General features: G+C 44.7%; 1 protein-coding gene across 1 annotated transcript in view; it reads right to left on the reverse strand.

Moving 5' to 3' along the window:
• LOC144762390 (XK-related protein 6) overlaps positions 1–26286 on the reverse strand; it is a 479187-nt gene that overhangs the window by 39434 nt on the left and 413467 nt on the right. The window contains exon 3 of the mRNA XM_078647564.1: positions 25070–25266. Within this exon, the coding sequence (XP_078503690.1) occupies positions 25070–25253 (184 nt within the window). The 5' untranslated portion in view covers positions 25254–25266. The remainder of the gene's footprint in view (positions 1–25069; positions 25267–26286) is intronic.

Consider the following 26286-nt stretch of genomic DNA (forward strand, 5'->3'; position numbering starts at 1 on the left):
CAGCCGACCACAAGGGAAAAATCATTATTTATTTAATTGTCCCTCATCATTGTCCGTCGAAATCCCACCCATCCCGGCCCCACCGATCTTACCTGCATGGGCCGTGGCTAATTGCCCCTCTCATCGCTGCCAACGATGGGACCAAATCAATTACTAACCATCTCTTGCCTCAAGCACGACAGTTCAGATTATTCCAGATCTCCAAAGCTGAAGGAATGGCTGGGGACGCAGGTATTAGTAACTTTTAATGCATATTGTATTCTTAAACAACCGCTCCTCTGCTCATCTCTAAAGTAGAAGAGCGACACTAACAGGTGGAAGACTGTGCTAAGTGCAGTGTTGCCAAATAGGTGCTGGTGCCATTCACCTGAAACCAATTTAGTGCCTGTGCCGAGCCCCGGATCTAATGGCTCAAATTAAGCACTACCCCAGATGATGAAGGCAAATAATTGTTGAGGAAACCTAAGGGATTGTGATTTAAAAGGCCTGCCTGGGAGGAGTCGTCGTGGTGAGAGAAAAAAGAAAAATATTCACCCCAAACTCTTTACTAAAAGCTTGACAGCAAATGTTACTGAGTCCCCGTTGTCAAGAGGGAAATACTGTCGATGAGCAATGGTGATGGGGCTGTAAAAATTTGACTGGAGGATAAAATCAAAAATGTCTTCGTCGTAGAAGAACATGATTGAAGACATGAGGGGCTGGATTGTGTTGCAAAAATTGGTGATGGGTCAAAATGAGGTGGTTCAAGACCTAGAGACTGAACAGAGTAGGCGTGGGAGTTGGATGAGTGTGTTGCCACCTCCATATCCAGGCTTACGATAAAGTAGGACATTTGCAGATAGAGTTGTGCATTGGAGTATTCTGTGAAGGAACCCTCCTCCCCCATACACAGGTGTCTTGCATATGGGCGTTTGTAAATATAGAGGTGGTGGCATAGAACTAGGAAGGGCGTATGGAAGTGGTAAAAATTAAGATACTTCATACTACAGCTCCACTTAACAGAACGCCAGGGGGGAGGCATTCTCAATATATGCTGCTGCCAAGGCTTGTTGGTGCTCCCGCTGGACACGTCCCCCTGGTTCACGACTTCCGATATGGGTCACCTCATGAATGGCTCCTGGTCTTCCACAGCGTTGCCTCGTCCCCACAGCTGCAGCAAAAAGGTCACCGTCAACTCTCCTGCATCTTCTGTCATCGGTGGTCATTGGTCTTCTGTGCCTCCAGGTCACTCCTGAGTGGCATAGACTCTGTCCACTCTGCTTGCAAGTACTCCTCTTCAAGAATCCACACTTGGATCCCACCACACTCTTTCACCTTCTTCGCCAGCGTCATCTTCACTGTAGTCCTCCATTGTGGTCTACGGCACCTATATACCCGGCTTCCCTGGAGTAGGTATCCTGGTTCCTGGGGCATCCACGGGTGGGGTGACTCTCCAACCTTCTATCTTCCACAGGGTTTCTTCAGGGTCCTCTGGGAACGGTCCTTCTTCTTGAAAACTGCAACAAAGACTTCCTCATTGACTTGCATTGAGTACGCAGCTGGGTTTCCACTCTGCACACGGCCTCCGTGGGGTTCCTGGGTACTTACTTTGGGTGGTTCCTCGGGTCCCTGATACTTCTAAGTCTTCTCCGTCAAGACTCGACTTTGGTCACTGTTCGCATTCCACTTTATTAGTATATGGTTTGGTCTCCCCTTGGAGACCACTGTGTATTTGTGCTACTTACCTGTTCTACTATTGAAGTATTGTGAGCATTGTGATTATATCTCCGGGTATGAGATATACCAATATGTTAGTGAGTGTTTATAATAAAAAACTATTTTTATAACTACATTGTGTGGTTCTTTTTCACTTAACATACACTAAATGATTGGTACTGGTGAAACAAGCTGCTAAACACTCCTGGACTAAGCCTGAAGGCTGCGTTCCACAGCTACCACTTAGAGAGCTATCTACGAATTTCCAAGACCTCTAACATCACCATAAGAGTTGTCTGGATTTGTGCAGTGTCCTTCACTTAAAAGTATGCACCATATACAAAGCCAGCCTCCTACAGGTTCCCTAAAGAAAACAGCTGGCTGCCCGAGTATGAGCTGCATGGCTGTTGTTGCCAACATAATCTACAAATCTATGCCAATGTGAAGTGATACTAAGAGTGAATCATCTATTCAAGGGATGAACAAATGCAAGCACGAGACAATTGAAACCTCCCATCAAACGGAAACGGCAAGAACTGCGGCTAAAAACCAAAGCACCTTAAAGCAGATGTTTTTGTATTCTACTTACAGGTCATGACAGCAGATGGTTCTATCCAACAATGAAAAATAAGCTTGTTCCTGACAGTTTCAGGACTGGTAGCACTGGGTTATTACAGTGTGTTCATGTTTGTAGCTGATGAAAGAAACAAATATAAGTAAATAATGGGAAATATTTTTGTTCACTGCTCACTACAAACAAACGAGAGGCTTAAAATGAATGTCTTTACAATGAGAATACAGAATGGACATGAATCCAAAGGACCCTAAAGAAATCAATGCAAATTCGCTAAGGAGAATCTGCAGGTAGGGCATCTTCTTCTGGTATGGTAGTAGTAGGATAAAGCTGCCTTATAATAACAATCTGTAGCTCCAATCCCATGGGCTTTTTCCCATTCCCAACCTGTGGGTACCCTCTTGTACTTTTAAAGACAAGGAGGTGTCTTCAATGGCAATAAATTGTTTTTGAAAGATATATCTCATAAATTACTTTTGAAACTGTTTCTACAGTGCTTCTCCCATCCACACTTGATGGATGAGGCTGTCATGACTGACACCAGCGGAATTGGTAATCAGAAGAGATACTGGGGTGATGGGATTAGATCATGGTTCTATCTCTTCAGAGATGGCAACTGAGAGAGGTGTTCTGGGACACACTTGAACTTGTTTCCCAGAAACTGAATCCAGTGTTTCATTAGGTAAAGCTGCGGAGCCTTCATATGCAAGTTGACTTTGATGAATACCGTTGTGCAGGAGGCTGCTATTCACAGAAGTCACAGGAACCACAAGGCTGTCAAGAGCTGCACTCTGGGACGAGGTCAGTGATCTCCTTGATGGATTTACATCCTTTTAGCCGAGGAAAGGCTCTTGGCAGCCCCTTGTCCAAAGTGCATGTAGTAACTAAATCTTGAGGCATGTTATCTTATGTTATGTTATTGAGGTTCGTAGCGCGTACAGCTACTCAAAGAGTGTCCCGGCGCGAGAGTAAGAGCAGAGGAAATACTCAGCAAGAAAGGAGAGAAAGTCAGTTAAAGAGACAAGTTTTGAGTCTCAGAGAGGGATGTGGAAAAGAACCCACATTGAAGAGACTCTTGAGGGTTGGATCCACATTTAACTCAACCACCTCCCTTCTTTACCAGACAGTCAGCCCGGTTGCAGTAGCAGTGTCCATTTTGCAATGTTTTGTCCTTGTAGTGTTGCTCCCCTATGGTGAATTGGAAGGAATTCCTGCTGTGATCTGTACAGAGAAGCACATGAAAACATGTGCCCTGCATGTCTACAGAGCTCCGCCAGTTATAATTTTGAAGTGTTGCTAGCTTTTCAGACCTCTGGAAATGGAGGAACTGGTTTATTATACACATCTAGACTAGGGCATAGCAGAGCTCAACTCTAGTTTTTTCTGTGAAGTGAAGTTTTTATGATTGGCGGGGAATCAGATGGGAGGCAGGGGGTCCCACCCCTTTCCTCAATGGAAGTGACTGATCTAGCAAGGAATGGGTGGCCTGAGTCAGGAATCTGGAAGGAACAGTGGTGATGGTATGTGCTTTTGGGTAGTTAGCGCAGGGTTCCCCACTTTGGTAATTTATGCAGGAGTGTGTCTCACATGGTATGGTACCTGCAATAGTAGCAATGGCACAATCCTGGTAGTACACATTATCACGAACAGAAATCTTGTACCGCATTAACAAGAGTAACCATGGAATATAACCAAACTCTTAATTTATTACACTTTGGATGAAAGCAATAGATGAGGCATATAAAAGAACAATAGTTGTGTACACTATGCCCTTAGCTTACAATTGTATGTAGGAAAGCACTCCAACCTGTGTGTGCCCAGTTGGGAACCTCGAAGAAAGAAGTGCTGCCCTAAGGCTCAGGAAGGTTGTAGCACTTAACACCCCTGCAGTTGCAGATAAAATGAGAAATGGATTTCCAGTGCTTTAAAAAAATGCCCTTGCCCCGAGAGGCAGCAGTCTTGGAGACTGGTGGCAAGAGATATAAATAGAGGAAAGCTGTAGCAAGCAGTTTGAAAAGGAGCTATTCTACAAATAATGCTTTGGGCATTTCTGCAGTCTCTTGTCAACATGGATCTCTCTAAGGGCTGACAGTTTGTCTCTTAACGGACAAGAAAGTTTCCTCTTGTTCAACCCTGCTGAAGCGCGGGCGAGCTGTAACTGCTTGCAGGTACAGTGGCATACACTATTTGAGGAATCTAGTGGGCTCACGGTTTTTGAGCTGGAGGTGATGCAGTGACAGTCATCCCAATGCAGTTGCAGGCACCTTTTAAGCTTCTGGACAAGCAACATGAGTTAGGCCACTGAGACTATAAAACAACAGCAAATGATAACTCTGGGCTTGGCCCTCGAAGCTAGCAAACAGCTGGAGGGCCTATGGCGGCAGGGAGGCTCTAGTTAATCCTGATGTCGTGCAATGAGGGGCTAGAGGAAGTAATGCTGGTTTACTCTGGAGTAGAGATGTTCATCTATGATCCAGGCAGCAGTTGAGCCACTTAGTTTTCTGAACCGAAGGAGGCAGTTCACAGCCTCTTTTCTGCTCTCACAATGGTGAAAGAATTACTGGTATGCTTGAGCAAAGTACCGCTTGTAGCAGTATGACTTCACAGGAATAGAGTCTCCAAAACACAGCAATGCACATTGACAAGTTTTACCACCAGCGTTTCTGTACTTCAAGAGAAGCAGTCTGTAGACTAGCCAAAACATTACACTGGTGATATGCACAAATAGTGACAAGAGACTGGATAAGCGGTCTGTAGAAATCCTTTGCTTCAAGGAATACTGGCACTTTCACAGATAGTATTTTTACATTAAAGACATGTTGGCGTAGTGCAGTTACTTGCTACATGGTATATACACAGCAGATCTAAATTATGTGATAGTTGAGTGTATCTACTGGGTGCCATCGATGATGACAACCACATTAATTTACAAGTCTAATTGAAAGTCGAGGCATGGTACACTAACATAACATACCCTGGCGGTGATAGAAAACACCCTTCTATCAGAAGAGTGGTCATCTCCAACACCAGTGAGCTTCATCGGAATGTGCCACCCTCATACTGAAAGAGAATTTCTTCCAATTCCAAGATCAATTATAAACCATCAAACGCAAGGGACCTCCATGGGCAGCACTTTCGCCCCAAGTCTGCAGACCTTGAACAACAACACATCGGGGGGAGACAAACTCCTTCTCCAACAACATCCTGATCTGGCGTCGATTTATTGACGATATACTAATTCTGTGCCAAGGCATGTTAGACACATGTGAAAGATTCTGAAAATGAGTCAACACTTGGAACTCGTACCTGAGGTTCACCAAACACACATCTCGGCGATGCACTTACCATTCCCTGACTTATTGATAATTCTCAGAGAAGGAAAGCTACACACAACTAGATACAAAAAAACTACTGATTGAAACAGCGTGCTAAGATACGATTGTCATTACCCTAAGCACCTCAGAGACAATTTGCCCTTTGGTAAATTCCTGCGACTATGTCGCAATTGCAGCTCAGTAAGAGACTATGAAGACCAAGCAGAAATCTTAACTACAAACTTGATAGCATGCAAATATCCCCCACATGTAGTCAAAACAGCCTACAAAAGAGCAAGGAACAACAATAGGGGAGTACTGTTTGAACAACATGAACAACCAAAAAGCGAGGTACTAACCTGTGTAACATCATTCCCCCCACACTCTAACCAAATACAGAAGATTATCAGAAAGCATTGGCCAATTCTAAATGCTGGATCTTTGACACTGGTCCAACCACACTTTGCCTTCAAATGCACCATTAGTCTGAAATATACCATTGTACACACAAGGCCAAAAACGAACAGACAGACAACAAACACTCTGGGGTCACCCACGGTGACAGGCCACTTCCCTTGTGGATCGTGCAGTGTCTGCATACTCACACAACCCTCAAAAGAAAGCCACTTCAACACCACGAACCCATGGATTCAGAGATCCCACACTAACTGCAATACCAGAAATTGCATTTATATGATTACTTGTCCATGCACGAAACACTATATAGGCATGATGACAAGGGGAGTAAAAACAAGACTCACGGAACACAGAGCAACGTGAGATGCAAGGGACTAACCACTAAAATGAGCACCCATTACATTGAAAGTGGACATAGCCCTGATTACCTGCGCTGGACAGTCATTGAGGCGCATACACACATGCGTAGTGACGATTTATTCCGCAGGGAACAACAATGGATTTTCCGCCTTTCTACACATGTCACTGGGCTCAATGACAAAATACCGTGGGGTGAAGTAACATTATAGGGTCTATACTTACAAAACCATACACTCTGTGGGTCAGAATCATTGCAGAGCGTCAGGCATTGCTGGGGATTGAATGACGCGTGCTCCCCATCAGTGGACCGGGTTAGGTCCCTGACACTGTGATCACATATAACCCCACATACAAACCAACAAACCCCAACCCAACTCCCCCCCCTCCCCAAGATTATCTTGCACCCTACATGGGACTCACCCACATTGATCAATAACCACTGAATATACCATTGGCCAACCATCTTGTCGCAGACAGGACTGTATGTCCCCTGCAAGCTAGACTGGTTCACCATTGTGCCATCATCCTTCTCCTGCACCTGTCACCCCGCCCCCTCTTCCCCCAACTCCATTCTCCCCGTTAGCGCCATACTCCCAGAGATGGCAGTGACACAACCTATCTGGGTGACCAATTCCCTCAGGACCGTACCATCAATACCAGTACACTCAATGCCCACAACACAGAGACATGGATGGGCCCCTGGGGTAGCTGAAAGGAGACCAGCACTCATCAAAAGATTTGAAATCAAACATATTGATTTAAGGTACCTTTAATTTTCAGAAAAAAATTCATTGCCATTAAACTGCTAACCTGGGGCCTTTCAAAGGAGACCCGGCATATCTGCTATACTTCCAATGGCACTTTCCATTCCACTGACAAATCAGGACTAGTATCACACCCAAGATGGCACAAAGTACACGTTGCACTCAAAACGCGCACTTACGCTCCAGCCTTCAGACGTAGAACCGGAAATAGAAAAGAAGCCACACTGACGGCAACTCAGTTTCCGAACCGGCAGAGCAAGGGGTAGGTCGGAAGCCCGAATTGTGCACCGACTACTGTGATTATTACCTGCCCTCACCGCTAAACCCTCGTACCAACTCTTCCCGTTTTCCCACCCAACCCTCCCCCCACCAAACCCCGCCGGGAGAGAAAGAAGCTATGAGCAACCCGTCGTAGCCCTGCGCCACAATGAGACACACCACAGAGATATGAGATATCCTGAGACAACAGTACAAAGTATTGCAGATTGTCCGACCTCTTCTTACCTCTCTATTATAGGACCGTTGGCACGCACAATAGCGTCCGCCCTGGCTGGTCAGATTGGGGCCCCACATTTTACAATCTTTGGACGAGTTTCTTAGGACTTAATACCACTGGACCCTTTGTTGTATCCACGTCCGGGTGTGGCCAACCGCGCCTGTTTGCTTTACGGTGATAGCCGAACCGCTCTGTGGTTTTAACAGACACATTAATAATAACAGTCCTCAGTAGGTCAAGATAATGGTGCTGGCTATGTTGAAGGTGAACACACCAGGTTATGACAAACCACTTTATTTGCAACACATGTAATTGCATGCACTCACCACCTGCCTGTTCTATTATCTGTGATCCACATCATGAGCATGCACTTACACAGATTGTGAGTATTGTCACCATGGCACAGGTGGTTTTCCTCAACTTTTTGCAAAACTGTCAACATGAATATATATTTGTAATGTTGTTCTTTGTACCCTCTTGCCTCTCCCTAACCTAGGTCTGTCCCCAGGAGATATACTGCATATCTATGTAACGTATACAGGGCATGGTTTGCACATAATTTACCTGTCCATCCCTGTTTGAGTAAAAAAAGATTTATTGGTCCTGACGAAATGCCATGACTCTCCTGGACAATAACAGGCATGAAACATGTTAACCCTCGACTCACACTAACTGTAGCTAAGATAGACCATTATATATATATTGTCTGCTCAGTCCACATTTTTAACCATGACAAAGGGACCCAATAGTTAAATTAGCCTTTGGTTCCCATTGGTCTTTTTTAATACACTAACCTTTTTCCTATTCTACTCACACCTAGTCATCCAAATTCACACCTCACATTGGCTAAAAAGGAAAAGAACTCCGGCAAAGAGCCCCATCGAGGGGCCCGTTGGGCACTGCAGTGCCGTCCCAACGAGGAGCTGCCCGATGATTAAGCACGACACCCCTCAGGGTGTGTGAGGAGGGCCCTTGTTCCGAAAAGGAGCAGTACCCTTGGTTCACCATATCAGGAGGCCTAGGGGCATCCCCCGACGTTTTGCTGAGAGATACTGGTGGTGACTGACTCTGACCGACTCTGGGCTGTGCCTTACCTGGCCCAGTGCTATGCGGAAAGAAACACTTAGAATATGGTGAAAACACATTCATAACACTAGGGTACACTATGGGTTAGGGTACCCCTGTGATTGGCATGACCTCCACTATAAGGCCCTAGTACATAATAGGGTAGGGGGATTGAAACAACCTTTAAGTCCCTAGTATAGAAGAGGGCCGGGCAGTTTAGAGGTCAGCAGCCTTTTCTGCACTTACATGTGTGCACTGTTAGAGCCAGAGCTCCGTTTAAAAGCTGTTCTGTATTGCAGAACTGCTTTTAAAATGCAAATTGTGCCCAAACTCAATTTAGTGTTTGGTGCACTTACAAATTAATAAACTACAATGTTTGGGCATATTAGGTACCCCCAGGGTCTCCCCTAGGTGTCTCAAGGGTTGGTGGTCAGGTATTTAGAAGGAGGAACCTTACAAAATGAGTTTTAGATGCCCTGAGTTAAGTGAAATTGCACATTTCACTCCCCACATTGTGGTAAAGTGCTTCACAAAATCGAATTTTGTGCTAGGAGCACTGTGGAGGGAGGATCTGCAATATTTTTACATATTCAGGAACCCTAAAGTCTCTCCTAGGTGTTCCAGGGGTGGGGTTCTATAGATATAAACAGGGTTCTTATAAAAGGTGTTTTTATAAGCCCTGGTATTGGAACAATGGCCCAAGTCATTTTTCCCATTGCAAATCCCCTGCTACATAGGTTAACATGCAAAAAGAACAATTGATGTACAGAATTTAGAGAAATGTCATACATTCACCCCAGTACAGAGATCTGGGCCTTAATCCATCGTATTTTTGCTCACCATGCCATTCCGTTTTAGACCCAGCCATATGCAAATCAGTCATGTCCCTGTGCCCCATGGGAACAGTCCAGCCCGAACTACTAGGCCAGGTCCTCCCTGGACTGGAAACAAGCATCCTAGAACCGGTTTCGGGCTTTCAGCCCTCATCAGCCAGGATAGCTTGACTCCAGTGGTATGGAGAGCACAGGACCCATGTCTGGGCATACCCATCCCACTCGGGTGACAAATGCAAAAAGAATAATAGATGGACAGAATGTAGAACAATGTCATACATCCACCCCAGTACAGAGATCTGGGCCTAAATCCATCGTTTTTTTGCTCACCACGCCATTCCAGTTTGGACCCAGCCACATGCAAATCAGTCTTGACCCTGTACCTCATGGGAACAGTCCAGCTTGAACTGACAGGCCAGGTCCTCCCTGGACTGGAAACAAGCATCCTAGGACCGGTTTCGGGCTTTCAGCCCTCATCAGCCAGGATAGCTTGACTCCAGTGGCATGGAGAGCACGGGACCCACGTCTGGGCTTACCCGTCCCACTCGGGGTGACAAATGTATTTCTCTGCAGCATTTGAAGTAGTGGACCGAAACACTAATTATGTCAAGAAAGTAGCAATTGTGTCAAACCAGGCAACCAAATGGGTCGCATTCTTACTAGAGAGCCGTAGTCCTGGTCACACTCTGAACCTGCTCTCTCCCTCTAACTCTTATTCAAGAACAGGGGTCCTTAGCATTTTAGATAAAACAAAAAAGATAAGATATAGGCCATAATTGGAGACTATATTTTGTCACTGTCCAGCCGGACAGTACGTTTTATTTTTCAACAATGTAACTCTTGTGAAAAGGATAACAAGGCACAATCCTGTACCACAAAAAAGAACACAAGGAACTGAAGAATTAAAGAAAATAGAATAAAAGAGAACAGGCAAAAGAAAGAGCAAATGTTGGCCACTTTTCAAATCAGTGTTACATTCAAGGTATGCCAACCAACTGCCAATCGACATAGTGGAGCAGCGGGCGGGCAGTCAATGTCCTGTACAGCGCTGTACAGGACATTGACTGCCCGCCCGCTGCTCCACTATGTCGATCGAGACATAGCCTGAATACTACACGCCCTCAGGGAACGTGCTCAACCCATGAGCACTTGGATACCCCAGACGGAGGTTGGACCACACGAGTCCTTAAGGTCGATGACCCACAACTCCTTCCCTAACCACCACGAACAGGGTCGCTACCCCCGCCGACCCAGGGCGTTAAACAATATATACTGACAGGCAAATAATGTAAATTTGTCAGTCCTGATGATGGTCCCAATTAATTGAGCACTAGGGATCGAAACGTCGACTATGTAGATTGCCTTCACAACCTAAACCATTGTGTTAAATTTTGTTGTGTTTTGGCAGTTGGTTGGCATACCTTGAATGTAACACTGATTTGAAAAGTGGCCAACATTTGCTCTTTCTTTTGCCTGTTCTCTTTTATTCTATTTTCTTTAATTCTTCAGTTCCTTGTGTTCTTTTTTGTGGTACAGGATTGTGCCTTGTTATCCTTTTCACAAGAGTTACATTGTTGAAAAATAAAACGTACTGTCCGGCTGGACAGTGACAAAATATAGTCTCCAATTATGGCCTATATCTTATCTTTTTTGTTTTATCTAAAATGCTAAGGACCCCTGTTCTTGAATAATAGTATCTACCCACGGTCCACAGCTAACTGGTTGGGTTACCTTGTTACGAATAAAGTCCCTCTAACTCAGCCACATGCAGAGTCACTTTTCCCTCATATGTTCAGTATCTGCATCAGAATATCAGAATATCATGGACCTACAGAGGGACTTCAACCAATCCTTTGACTCATAAGCCAATGAAGCATACATTTGTATGCATTTCATGTCAGTTGAATATGCCAATGACACAACTAAACAAAGCCAACATGAAACTATTAGCCTAGGCTTCACCCCCACATCTTAAACCCCATTGAAATATTGTGCGAACCTCCATCTTCAATACCACACAAAAATTGGCTATGTTGTTTTCACTTTGTATACATGCAAAAGTAAGTTAACTATTTACTACATATAAAAAGACAATGGAAAGGAAAATAAAAAAGCATAATTTATGAAAAAAGAAATTGTCACCAATATTATTTAATATAGCTGTAATAAAGGTGCTCTGTTGTTAGTGCAAAGGTGCCTGTGCCAAGCGTAAATCAGTATATAATATATAACAGGATAATGAGACAATTATACAATGCTACAAAGTGGCCTGGTCACTGAATGGAAAAAGTTGTATATGAGGGCCGAGACTTAGAACATCTGGGCAAGCTCCTAAAAGGAAGACCGGCAAAAAAGAGGATGATCCTCACATGATTGATCAAAAATAGATTCTTAATGTTCTGTAGAGACCCCACCTCCTTGATCAGAGTCTCCATCCCAAGTCCACTGCAAAGCCCTGCCATCAGCCTATCACAGACAGTGCTGTGCTCCTGAAATGAGCTACTCCGCCTCTCGCAGAGGCAACAGCCAGTAGTCACACAGCCAAAATCAATTTCCAATAGGGGAACTAGACTGATAACACTTTCTTGAGAACTTGTTAACAAATGGCTCCACTCAATGTGGCTGAAAAGAGTCAGGTTAGTAATGGTTCACTTTGCCAAGGGTGGCCGGGAACCGGTAAACTCCGCTATGCGGCGGTCAGCTCAGTTTTTGCTAAACTCCGTGCTACAAGCAGAGCGTGATGTACCGAAAGCCCTGCTAACTCCACCAGCAGAATGGAGATCACTGCCTACCCCTAATTTTTGGGAGGTATTTCCTGTATTTGGGCAGCACAGTGAATCCATTTTAATTGGAAATCAGTGGTTTTTTTATGCAGTACTCCGCTGATTTTGGCAAGTTTTGTTATGGCGCTAGGGCTGATCTACAAGCATCATTGTTAGGCGGCACTACCTATCTTGGGATTAAAGATCACAAATTAATTCTCGGGCTCTAATCAGTGGGGAAATATATTATTTTGTGTTTGGTTCTTGTTCCCTTCTGTTCCGTTTAGGGCTCTTTTTATAGAATGAGGCTCCAGGAGTCTAAGGAGGGGGCCCCCTTGTGCTCCACTCATTTTTTTTAAGGAAATGCCTTGGGACCTGGCCACTTAGGGGCTTTATTAAACACACGCACGGGTGAACACACTTGGGTTGTTTTTCTTTCAATTTTGCCCTGAATTTGAGAATCCGCCCATAAATTCTCAGCAAAATAGAAAAAAAAATGTTTTAAAACCCCAGCGGAGTCCTTCTCCGACCCCACCATCACATCTAGGGGGTCAGGGTATTTCTACTCTTCCCCCTTTTCTATATTTTTTAAGTCTTTTGTTGGACTCAGTTAAAGCAGAGTCCCAAGATGGCTGCCAACACTTCCTGGTTAAAGTGTTCTCAGCCAATTAGATTACAGCACAGGGACTGTTGGATCCGTGGAGAACCGCGTCCCTAGATATACAAATTTGAATTTCGGTTAATATCTCTAAAACTACTAAACAGGTTTACACCAAACTACCAAAAGGCACTACTCTGGACCAACATCTACCTTTCTGCCAAATTTGGTGTAATTGAGTACAGTAGTCCGGGCTGTTGTCGTGTCTAAAGTCCCTATGGAAATTAACGTGGTGAAAATAGGTTTTGGGACCCTCTTTTTGCTCTGCCCCCACTTGAGGGATTACCCCCAAATGTTCCGGACAGCAGCTGAAGTGAGTGCCGAATTAATTTAGAACATTTTGTGAAAATCCATCAAATGGCATGACAGATATTGGCAAAACAACAAAATGCTTATCCTGTGAAAACTAGGTCCTAACTATAACTACTTATTGGCAACTGCCAGTAGGTAATATATATGCATACACCTACACATACATATACAGTGCAACTCAACCGAGGTGTCAGTGCACTATACAACAGAACAACAAGTGGAAGAGGTTGATAAAGTTACTTACCTGTGATAACAATCTTTCTGGTGAATACTGTATCTACCTGCAGATTCCTCACCTATAGAACAACCCCAGGCATCAGACTGGATTCGGAAAATTTCAAAGCTCTCAAGTCACCAGTAGAGGGTGCCGGACTTGGTTGATGTTTGAAGTGACATAAAACTGTGCCACCAAGGCGATAAAGCACCTGCACCAACGTCAGTTGTTTTTCTATGCCTTTGAGGCGAGGTGGCAGATTGAGATTGATGCAGGATTGCAGTACCAAAAAATGTGTACATATTGTGATCTTATTAACTGTCCCTATAACCCATTCTTCAAACGGGGAGGGAGGCAGGTTAGTGAGAAGTCTGCAGGTAGTTAGAATATCTACCAGAAAGAATGTTACGGTTGGTCAGTTTTTCTGATAAATACTTCTACTGCCAGATTCCTCACTTGTAGAACAGATTGCATAGAAATACCCTGCTCAAGGTGGCTAGATGAGGAAATCTTGCAGAACGGACCAGGCAATGTGCCTGTCCCTGACCACCTCCGAATCCAGGCCATAGTGCTTTGTGAAAGTGTGCACGGAAGCCCATATTGCTGCTTTACAGATTTTTGCAATTTGGACTCCTCTGGGAAGTGCAGAAATGGTTGACTTAGCTCTGGTGAAATGGGCTCTGGTTTCTTCAGGAGGCTTTTCTTTGCTAAGGCATAGCAGATCTTGATGCAGAAGATGATCTAACATGAAAGTGTCCGATTAAACCCAGATATTTTGACTGGGTGTGAGTGTTTGATTGGTTCAGATGCTCCGTCCATCACCACCCCCTTTTGTACCGCCTTCTCTTTTTTGGCACTACAGCATCAGACAAAGAGCTAGTCGTCCAATTGGAATTCCTTGGTGTGGTTCAGGTAGTAATTCACTGCCTGCCTAGAATCCAACCAATGTCACTGTTCCTCCTTTTTCGGGGTATGGGGAGGATAGAAAGTTGGAAGGATGATAACCACCTTAGGAAGCAAAGCTGCCCTGGTTCACAACACCAACTGATCTGGGAAGAAAGAGGTGTGACAGCTAAGGACTTGCAGACATTATAGCGACCAAAAACACAATTTTGAGGGCTAACATCCATAAAGTACAACTCTGAAGGGGCTCAAACGGAGTCCCCATCAGAAAGGTGAGAACTAAATTCAAATCCCACTGGGGAACTACAAAGGAAGTTGTAGGGAACATATTTGTCAAACATTTGAGGAAGTGCATAACATCCGGGAACTTAAAAAGGGATGGCTGATCTAACAGATAGATGAATGAAGACAAGGTAGTCAAATATCCTTTCCCAATGCCTATAGCGCAAGCCCTCTGAGCAAGGGAAAACACAAACTTTAAGACCTGTGACAACTTGGCCTGCAAAGGGTCCACATCCTCGTCTGCACACCACGCAACAAAGTTGCCCCATCTGCCATAGTAAACTGACTTAGCGGAGGGGTGACGTGCTGACAAGATTACTTCGATCACCTTGGTGGTAGCTGAAAGGATCTCAGTTGCCCCTTGCTCATTTTCCAAGCATGAATGTGAAGGTCTCAGATATTGGGGAGTAGCAACCTGGTCTCTGACTGCCAGAGGAGGTCCGGCCTGTATGGGAGGTAGAGCGGGGAACATGTGGAGAAGCACTGAAGGCCTGCATACTGAAACCTTATCGGCCAGTCCCGAGCAATGAGAATGATTTGGAGCCGGTCTTGGTGAATCTTACTGAGAATTCGAGGAATCAAGAGTATGGATTGAAACATGTATTCCAGCTCAACGTTCCACCGCAACTGAAAAGCACCCCTCAAGGCTCCCCTCAACGGATACTGGAGAGGGCAGAACTGCTGCCATTGAGCATTTACATAAGAGGCGAATATGTTCTTTGAGGAGTGTCCCATTGGGAGAAGATTTCCTGGACTACCTTTGGCAGATAATAGGGAGCTGTCGGTAAGGCACTTCCAGAATGTGTTCCAGAGCATGACGAGGCTCTCCAGCAATGGATGGGCTGAAAGGAACTCAGGTTCATGAGGAGGTGGGCAATAATGGCGACCTATGAGACAGTTGACTGCTGTACTGGAAGAGGATTTCTCTCTTGCCACAAAACATGCTCTAAAAGGTCTTGTTAAAGGGGAGAGGCAGGTATGAAGTTGCGGTAGAAGGCAAGAGGACGTTGGTCAAACCATTGGTCTTAGTTTCTATGGTAGGCAGTTGGAAATCTAAGACCTTAGCAGTTTTTAGAATCACTTTATGTAGAGACACTACTCAGGCGTTGGTGGACCCGTGAGGAAATCCATATCAAATTCAGGGGAAGTGGCTATGCTGCTAGCGGAGGAAAGCCCCTAGAATTAAGAGGATCTTGATTAGGATCTTCATAGACCATAAACTCAAAAGGATCACGGTCCGTCTAAAAAATGTCAAGAAGACGGGTCCTGTATGCTTTCTCCTCTAAAAGATGGTGGACCTCCTTGAAAGGCCTGTGCTGGGAGGTGGCATCAGGCTGCAGGGCCAATGGCACTGTCTCAGGCACCAGAGGGGTTTGGCAGGAGAGGGGCCATCCACGGTGTTGCTAACCGAGATGGCGTGTACCTCTGTGCCGGATCAAAGAAGTTTGGCATTGATACCGGATCTGACGGAGTTGCGCTGAAGGGCATCGGGTGTAAAGGCATAAACAATAGAAGTGAAAATGAAAATAATAATAATAATAATACGGCCATTTATAAAGCGCAAAACAGCTACCTCCCAAAGGGTGTGTCCCGCGCGCTCAGTGCAAAACAGCTATCTCCCAAAATTAGGCTGCTGGTCCCAAAGTTGCACCACTGAGCGTTGAGGCCTTCGCAAAGATAGAATATATTGTGTTAAGGAACACAACCAGATCTGATCCCAGGGTTCAATCAATCAATCAGGGGTTGGTGAAGCGAGCTACTCACCCGTGAGGGTCTCAAGGCGCGGGGGGGGGGAAGGTAGGGGAAAGGTAGGTTGGGAACTCAGTGAGGATAAGTTACTTACCTGTAATCCTAGTTCTCTTCCAGGGGTCACCTCATCAAACTCATAAGCACTGAATATTCCCGCCCATATGTGGGTACCCCGGAATCTATAAAAAAAAATTATATATGAAAACATATATATACATACATATATATACAGCTCTAATATATATATATATATATATATATATATATATATATATATATATATATATATATATATATATATATACATATACATATTTTTCACCAAACAATGCAGCCTCATTATCAAAAACAAAAGACTAATCAATGTACTGAAACTCTGCTGTGGCAACCCTAGATTGTAGAAAATAGAAAACAGGAGAACAAGAATCACTTGAACTCTCTTTAATGAGTAAAAGAGACTCAATCTGCAAAACAGCGGGCATTGTTAGCTCATAGGCTGCATTGAAAACCCAATGGCATAGAAAATGAAAGTAACTGTTAGAACAAAAATAAAAAAATCTCTGTGTCTTTAAGGCCGCCATGACCCCCAGCTTCCCATCATGTCTCAGGGTGACAGTTAAGTCAGTTGTTCTTTGCAGAGACCCAAAGGTCAGGGCACAAAGATAGGAACTAAAATGTCTCATTTGCCCGGGGAGGCGGGTGGGTTGCTTATGACTTTTAATGAGGATACTCCTGGAAGAGAACTAGGATTACAGGTATGTAACTTATCCTTCTCTACCAGGTCATTCCCATCAATAGTGATAAGCACTGAATCGATTAGCAAGCCCATCCTCCACCTGCAGACAAATGAGAATCAGAGAGAACCATCATAGCTGATTTCAGCATTGAAACAAATTTCTCAAGTAGGCCAGGGCCCACTTGAGTATCTGCTCTAGTATCCAAGTCGAGACAATAGTATGTATTGATTTCCAATTAGCTGTCTAGCAGATCTCTGCAATCGGTACATTGTGCAGAAAAGCCACTGTAGCTGCCTTCCCTTTAGTGGAATGAGCCTTGGGAGTAGAAAAAAAGTGGCTTATTTGCTAACTAATAAGACAGCTTGATACATGACACTATCCATCTGGAGATGGAACGCTTAGAGGCTTGGAAACCTGTTCTGATGGAACCATAATTTAAAACAATTGATCAGATTTCCTGATAGCTTTAGACTTTCTTAGTAGAATTTTAAGACCTTTTTCAGGTCTAGAGAATGTAGAGACCTCTCAGCTGGTGTAGAGGGGTTAGGAAAAAAGGTAGGCAGTGAGATGGTTTGGTTTACATGGAAGTCCGACACCACCGTTGGAAGGAAGGAGGGGTGGGTTCTTAGGACAACTCTGTTGTGGTGAAAAACCGTGTATGGTTCACTAGAACAGAACGCTTGGATCTCGCTCACTCTGCAAGCGGAAGTAATCACTATTAAAAAAAGCGGTCTTCCAAGTAAGGTGTTGGAGGGATGCTCCAAGGGAGGCGAAGGAGGTTGGATTGGAGGGTAAACCTTTTTTCGTCCTTGCAGGAAATTTTTGACCACCTGAGGTTGAAAGAAAGAAGGTTGAGAAGGTGACCGACTGTATGCTGTGAGGGCTGCAAAGTGTACCCCTATGGAAGTGAACTTTAGACCTGACTTGGTACATAGAGGGCTAAGTGGAGGAGATAAGGTAGAATTACCCCCTTTTGCCCTTAGGTAGGAACAAACCCATTCTGTAAACACCACAAATAGAAACGTTTCCATTTAAATGCATAAGAGTGTCTTGTAGAAGGCCTTCTAGATTCTTTCAAAATAATCATGCAGTCCTGTGGAAGACCTAAGTGCCACTATTGGAGGATCTCAGGAGCCATGCTCCAAGTTCAGCGAAAGAAGGTTGGGGTGATGAACTCTACCGTTCATCTTGGATAGCATGTCCAGCCTGCACGACAATCTCCTGTGTGGGCACCCTGATATATGCAGCAGGCCCGGTCACCACCACTGTTATGGCAAGTCCAGTGCGATCAGAATCATTCTCGCTTTGGAGAGGGAGAACTTGGTTATGACCTTCGGGATGCGAGGGAGAGGAGAAAAAGCGTACACAAAACCCCCTGACCTTTTGATCAAAAGGGCACTCCCTCTAGACGTTTGTTGGTAAAACCTTGATGCAAAGTTGCAGCAACTTTTGTTTGTATTGTCTGCGAAGAGATCGATGTTTGGACGACCCCATTCTCGAAACATTTCTTCCCCCACTATGTCATGTAGAAACGAGTCTTGTTGATCACTGAAGTGATGACTGAGGGCGTCTGCTTAAGTGTTCTGCTCCCCTGGCAGGTGTATTGCTGTAATCGATAGTACATGGTGGTCGTATTGTCCGTCTGGAGCTGGTTTAAATAGATGGAAGAAAAGCCCTGAGGGCTAGATGCATGCCCACCCTTAGCTCTAGCAAGTTGATGTGATTCGTCTGTTTTTTGGCCGACCACCGACCTTGAGTTTGGCGGGACCCCATGAGCACTCCCCAACCCTGGAGAGACGCATCTGTGATTAAGGATTGTGTCAGAGGAGACTGATGGAATGGAACTCCCACCAAGAGGTTTTTCTGTCGTGTCCCCCATGGAATAGATGATTTGCCCGCTTGCGCCAGATGAATCTTGTCTTCCCATTGATCAGTTCGTTGATCCCACTTGTCCTCCAGATCCTGCTGTAAAGGACGCATCCTCAGCCAGGCGTTGGGGACGAGAAAGATGCAGGATGCCATTGACCCTAGGAGAGAGGCAACCTGTCGGACTGAGGGACAGGTAGTGCGTAGGATCTGCTTGCACTTCAGAATGATAGATGACAGTCTCTCCTCCAAAGGAAACACTTTTCCTATTGCTGAGTCTATTGTTGCCCCCAGATAGTGAATTTTTTTAGTAGGATGTTAAACTGACTTCTCAAAATTGACATGAAGGCCCAGCCATTGACAGAAGGCTAGACATCGTTGGTAGTGGGTCCTCACACACTGGGGAGATAGACCCTTTAGAAGCCAGTGGTCGAGGTAAGGATAAACAAACATTCCCTGGCACCGTAGAGCAGCCGGTACTACTGCCATGCATTTGGTAAACACACGGGGGAGCTGACTCCAACCCGAAGGGAAGACCTTTTAATTGGTAATGCTTGCATCCTACCATAAAAACGGAGGAACTTCTGGTGATGCCGGTTGACTGGGACGTGAAAGTATGCATCTTGCAGATCTATCGAGCACATCCAGTGCCCTTGCTGGAGATGAGGCTATATTAGATGGAGAACTAACACGCAAAACCTTTCTTTCCGGATGAGTCTGTTGAGAATGCGCAGATCCACAATAAGTCTGAAATCCGCCTTTTGACCTCTCTTTCTCACTAGAAAATATCTTGAGTATACTCCTTGCCCTCGTGGAGAGAAAGGAACTTCCTCGATGGCTGATTTTCATAGGAGAGTGGATACTTCCTGATGTAGTACCTGTAGCTGGTAGCACGCAGCTTTCACTGAAGTGATCGCCGGGGTACATAGAGTATACCCATTCTACATCTTACTGAACACCCATTGATCTTTTGTGATTTTGCGCCACTCTTCCAGGAGGTTGACTATGCTTCCCCCCACTGGAGTGGAAAACAGCGATGGGGGAAGTGAGTGATCATTGTTTTGCTGGGGTGGTAGACTGGCGTGTGGCTGCTCTCTCTCTTGGGGTGCGACGTCCCTGATAGGTTGTTCTGGATTGATGCTGCTTCTGTTGGTGCCTCTGGCCTGTATCTGCGGGGATACTCCTTTTTCTTCTGAAGGCCTACCGTCTTCAGTGTGTCTAGCTCTGTCTTCATTCTGGCCATTTCGTCATCCGTGTGTGTACCGAATAAGGAAGTTCCTGAGAATGGGAGGTTCAGGATTCGCTGCTGCGCTTCGGGCTTTAGCGCAGTAAGCCGAAGCCAGGATGAACGTCAGGCACAGATCCCATGTGCATAAGAATGAGCAGACAGGATTCTTCCATCAGGTGCAGCGCTAATGATTTGATTAGCTACAAAACCTCCTTCTTGCAACACCTCCTCAAAATCCCTGTGATCCTCCTTGGGAAGCTTGTCATTAAATTTCTCCAAAAAGTCCCACAGGGCCCTATTATAGCGCCCTAAGAGAGCTGAGGCGCTGGAAACGTTCAGAATAGAAGCTGAAGTACCACATACTTTTCTACCCCAAGAGTCCTGTGCCCTGCTTTCCTTATCTGGGGACAAAGTTGAGGATGAGGGCACTGTGTGCGTCTTTTTAGCCGCCGCAACGATTACGGAATCCAGAGTAGGATCGGCTCTAAGGAAAAGCGGATTTTCTTCTGGAGGCCTGTCCTTTTTCAGTATTCTTGCTAGTGGGGTCTTGAGTGTTGCAGGTGTGAGAAACACCTCCATGACAGGCTGTAGAAGCCCCGGTACCAAAGGTAATAAAGGTCTAGCTTTCTGATCTTTGGTGTAATGTTTAAAAAATCACAGAGGATGAGGTTTGTGGGGCAGGCATATCAATGCTCAATTTTGTAGCCCCTCTGAAAAGTACATCTTGGAAGGTACCGACAACATCCACTGGAGAAACCCTCGAAGGTGGACTGTCAGTCAGGGTAGGTGAATAGTCCCTTTTGAAGACTAAGTGGAGGAAGATGACCATGTAGGCGATCTGTATCTTCTCCGATGACCACGTGTTGCGGACCTTCTTCTTGTGGAAGTTGTCGCTATGTGAGCAAGATCTTGACCCCTTGAGGGAGTGGTTGGAGGGAGATCTACTGTTTGCACAAACCAAGCCAGTGGTGAGCTGTGTAGGGGGCTAGAGTAGTCTTGTGGTTCTCGTACCTGCCCCGCTGTAGACTTCTGCCAATAATGGCGTGGCATCATCCATCTAGGAGACAGATGCACAGAGGGTGATTATTGACCCCTTGTCTCTTTTTGCACAGGAGGCTGTGTCACCTGAGGGTGAGAATGCTCAGGAGATGAAGCTGAGCCGCCCGACCTTGGTACAATAACCTCCAGCGACCTCGAAGTCGACGACGCCGTGCATCTTGACCTTGATCGGTTAGAGTGATGAGTCAACGTCAACTGGGGAGAACGCCTTGACATCGAACAAGGAGTCACTGCCTCTTGGACCACAGTGGGTGATTGAACTCTCGACGTCGGGAGAGATGACACAGACGAAGAGAAGTGATCCAGCTATATTTTAGCCCTCAACATCGATCTAGACTGCGAATGCCTCGACGTCGGTCATGAAGCCACCGATAGAGACCGGTGCCTCGACGTCGTGTGGCGAGTCGACGACGGTGAACTTTTTCTGAAAACTGACCAACGTCGAGAGGGTGTTAAATCGGGCCTCGAAGATGATCATTGCTGAGTTGACGCCGAGCATCTATGAGCTGACGCCGACAGAGACCTGTGCCTTGACGTTGAGACAATGCCAACGGAGACCGACTCCTCGACGTTGATAGTTACTGGGTTGACGACGACGGAGGGGTTCACCTCGATGTCGAACGTCTATGAGTTGACACCAACGGAGACCTGTGCTTCGACAGTGAACGTTGAATCAACGCCAATGGCGCCCGACTCCTCGACGTTGCACGCCGCTGAGTTGACATCAACGTGGGAGGCTGATCTTACAATTGCCGATGATGAATTGACATTGAACTTGCCGTTTTCGGTGTAGTCATCAGCTCCGCGTGGTGCTCCGATGCTGCCGACGGCGGAGGTCTCGCCGACGGGGACACTTGTTTCTTCGTTGTTGTAAGCATTTTCGATGTCAAGCCCTACGCCGAAGGAGAACAGAGCGGGACCTTACTTCTCAAAGTCGATCTGGACCTCTTCTTCTTATGCCTTACTGGAGATCTTCCTCTTGAAGTAGATTTTTGTTTTTCTGATAGTCCATAGAGACAAATTCTCTCTCTCTCCTTGAGTACGCCTAGAGAGCTTTTTACAATGTTGGCAAGCCTCCGAGGAGGAATATTGTGTGTCAGTTTTGTCCTGCTTCTTGCCACAGGAGGGACGAGAGTCAAAAAGAGAAGGCATGTTGTGACAGAAAAATAACCAGTTTCTAGCAGAAAAAAAGGTAGTTCCTTACTCTACAAGATGAAAAACGTCAAGTGAAAGGTAAACCAGTCAAGTAAAGATGAGATTTTTGACAAAAACTAGTCAGAGCGGAAACTACAGGGTCCTGACTGAACGAGCCGGAAAGAACAATTGACCTAACTTTCACCCCTGAGACATGATGGTAAGCAGGGGTCATGGCTGCCTTAAAGGCACAGTGCCAGTCTTTTTGTTTTGTTCTAACAGTTACTTTCATTTTCTATGCTATTGGCTTTTCAAAGCAGCCTATGAGCTAACAATGCCTGCTGTTTTACAGATTGAGTCTCTTTTACTCAATAAAGAGAGTTCAAGTGATTCTGTTTTCTATTTTCTACGATGTAGGGGTGCAAAAGCAGAGTTTCAGTACATTTATTAGCTTTTGGTTTTTGATAATGAGGCTGCATCGTTTGGTGAAAAAATTATATATATATTTGTATAGAGAGCTATATATATGTTTTTATATATATATTTTTTTATAGATTCCAGGGTCCCCATAAATGGGCGGGAATATTTAGTGCTTATGACTATTGATGAGAATCCCCTGGAAGAGAAAGGCTGGTACCGATGCCGGAGCCTAATGCGGTAGAGCTACAGGCACCAAAGGCTCCAGGTAACTTTGGAGCTTTGTCGAGTAGTTGAGAAGGGGTGTGCGGAGGAGGCTCTGCTGGGAATAAGTTAACTAATTCCAGTTCTGAGGACGAATTTCCTTTGAGAGTTATAAGGCGACAGGGAGAGTTACCTCTTGAGTGTTTTGCCGGTTTGCGTTTTTTCTTTTTCTTGCAAGTCGAAGAGGATGATAGACATCTGGAGCGGTGCCTCAAACATTTGTGGCAATGTGGGCCTCTTTAGCACTGGCTCTGAAGAGCTTGGCCTCTCACTCTTTGATGGCCTTAGGGTGCATACTGAGGCAAGAAGAACACACGTAGGAGACATTGCCTGACCCTAGGCACCAGAAGCAAACTAAATGGGGGTCCATAATGGACATAATGCAATCCCTACACTAAAGAAAAAGAACCCAATGAGCTGAATATCATGGGGAACTAAGAGGAGAAAATGAAGAAGACATAGGGTTAGGGAGGTTAGGAAATGAGAATGAAAAGGTAAAAAGGTTTGGTACATCGGGACTGGGGATAACTTGTGCTAGGGGACCACAAGTTGAAGTGAAGGGTGGGAACAGTTTAGGTGAAAATGTGACATAGGATATGAAGACGGAGAGAAAAAAGGGCAGATGCTGGGGTTGTGGAATTCAAGGGGAGGATTAAGAGTGGTACATGAAGACTGAGGTAAAAAGGTAATAGGCAGGAGGACAGTGAATGGATGCATTTGAGTATAGGTTTCAAGTACAAAAGGGGCTAGGAGATTACATGAAGATAAAGGGCAGTAGAGTGGGAAGACAGGCAGGTTTGATGTGAGGCACTTTAAAAGAGAGACCAAGAAAGGAAAAGAGAAGCTGGAGATCAATGAATACATTCAACTCAGGTTTATCTTAAGCATACATATTTTAGTCCTTTGCATAACTAGAGGAGGTCTTTGGAGCATCTCACATCAACTGTTAGGGAGTTCCAGATGGTGGGCGCTGCGCTGAGAAGAACTGTATGGTAGCTTTGTAGGAGCTGTTTGTTTTTGGTTTCCAAACTAAGCTTATTGATATGCCTCAAATTCTGGATACCACCAGGGTTTTTAAGAAAGACTGTCATATAGTCCAGATATCAAGTATGAATGGCCTTGTATGTGATGCATACCAATTTAAATTGAATAATGATTTCTGGAGAAAGACAGTGAATTTCTTTCATTACAGGTGATATGTAGTGAAACGTTTTGGTTCCAGATAATGTTCTAGCCTCAGTATATAGAATGGTTTTCCAAAGTGTTAATTATGACCTTGGTATCCCTGCATGATGGAATAGCATTTGACCATGTATTTATTTATCTATCTATCTATCTATCTATCTCGATTATTGGGGTGAATTGAGAACACATGTAAAAAGATATATTTTGACTTCTTAGGCATGGATACTGGCCACAACTGGTGAGAACCTGTGACTTATTCGAGGACAAATGTCACCTCTCAATTGATCTCTAAAGATATTTTAGGGAGTCATTTAATGACCTGGAAATCTTCTAATAAATACAATTTTAAGTAAAGCTATTTTAGCCATATAACTCTGCTATATATTTTAACCACAGCTTTACTTCTTGAATAAAACAAGAGATACCAACATTCATATTTTTTCAGTTGTCTGAAGAAGAAATACTCAGAATGCCTCACTGCCAAAAAGTGTTGAACAATCAATCCATCAACAAGCACAACACATTCTCCTAAAATTGGGAGAGCAACAGATTGCACCAGGCCCTGCGGTTACACTGTACAACACAACTGATGGAAAAATGTATGTGAAATTTATAGATGGAGGGTCAAACAGGGTTGGATGGGAAGCATGGAATTCCATACTAGATGGAAATTTCGGAGATGCCATTAGGTGTGTCAACCGATGAGGACCATGGGAATCCTACCATCAGTGGGATGGGCACTGATAAAGAGGGCGTGGTGCGGAGTGTTGATGAAACTTACACGGGAGAGTCTCTGCACGGTTCTTGTGGATCATTATGCAGAGTTGTAGCACCAGTTGTGGGGCGCTCTCCAAGAAGGTCTCTAGGAGGCGCAGCATGTTGACATCTGCATATTCGTACATCATAGCCCAGTAAAAACGACGCTGGTGTTCTTTCTGCCGCTGACTCTGAATGCCCAGGTACATCGTCCTTATATACCTGTAAAGGGAACGCAAACGTTTTTGTTAAATTTATGATCTCACTGACAATCTAACAATTAATTGTGGCACTTGCATTTGATACCAGGCTCTTTCTACATTAACATTTCTAAGAACTGGTCATGAGCTAAGAAAGAAATCTGAAGTTAATGAAATACCTAGGTTTAAAGAAGTACGTTAACGCATAAAGGAGGGATCTGGACAAAAGTAAACGTCTCCCCTGTGGGATCAATTCCTTTAAAAAGGTACAAAACACTAGCTGCAAATGGCAAAGTAATTTACAAAATGTTGTTACCCACTCATTATTGTCAATTAAAATGACTTTGCTGATCAAGAGTCAACCCCAGCATTAGTACTCCAAGGCACCATATTTATCAACATTCTCAGGAACCAAGATGTGCTTAACACACATTGCAAATGTGTCAACATGTGCCATGCCAGCATGTCACTGAATTCAAAGCAATCCTACCTCATGATTGCTATACCATATGTGTCGTGAAATACAAAACTAATGATATGCAACAAAGTAAAGATCAGCAGGCAAGCCACCTCACATGTGGAAAAACATCTCTTTGAACATCAGACTTGCTCTATCGCTCCTACCATTCAGTAAATGAACTGAAGATCCAACTTGTCCAATAATATATAATCTGTCACTTCATGCTAAGGCTAGGTGAAATTTATTTTTCATTTTGCAAGAAGCAGATAGTGGTACAAGTTCACAAAAAAGTTGTTTATTTCCTTCCTCTTGCCACTGATTAAAAAAACAAGGCAAAAGTCAGCCAGTAACTTGCAAGAGTGTAGTTCACGTGGTTCTCCATGAACCACATAAACCAAATGAAGTGCGCAAAATGCCACAAACTACTGTGTTCCCTGATTTTGCTAGAGAACATATTAAGGTGTTTTTTAGCCTAATTAAGCTCAGCTAACATATTTTTCAAAAAGTGGGCGATACCCCACAAGGTAACTAACTCTCTCTCTCTCTCTCTTTTATGAGCTGGAACATTACTACAGTCAGCCA

This window comes from Lissotriton helveticus, chromosome 6 (genome assembly GCF_964261635.1).
Source record: "Lissotriton helveticus chromosome 6, aLisHel1.1, whole genome shotgun sequence".
In the NCBI taxonomy this organism is placed as follows: Eukaryota; Metazoa; Chordata; class Amphibia; order Caudata; family Salamandridae; genus Lissotriton; species Lissotriton helveticus.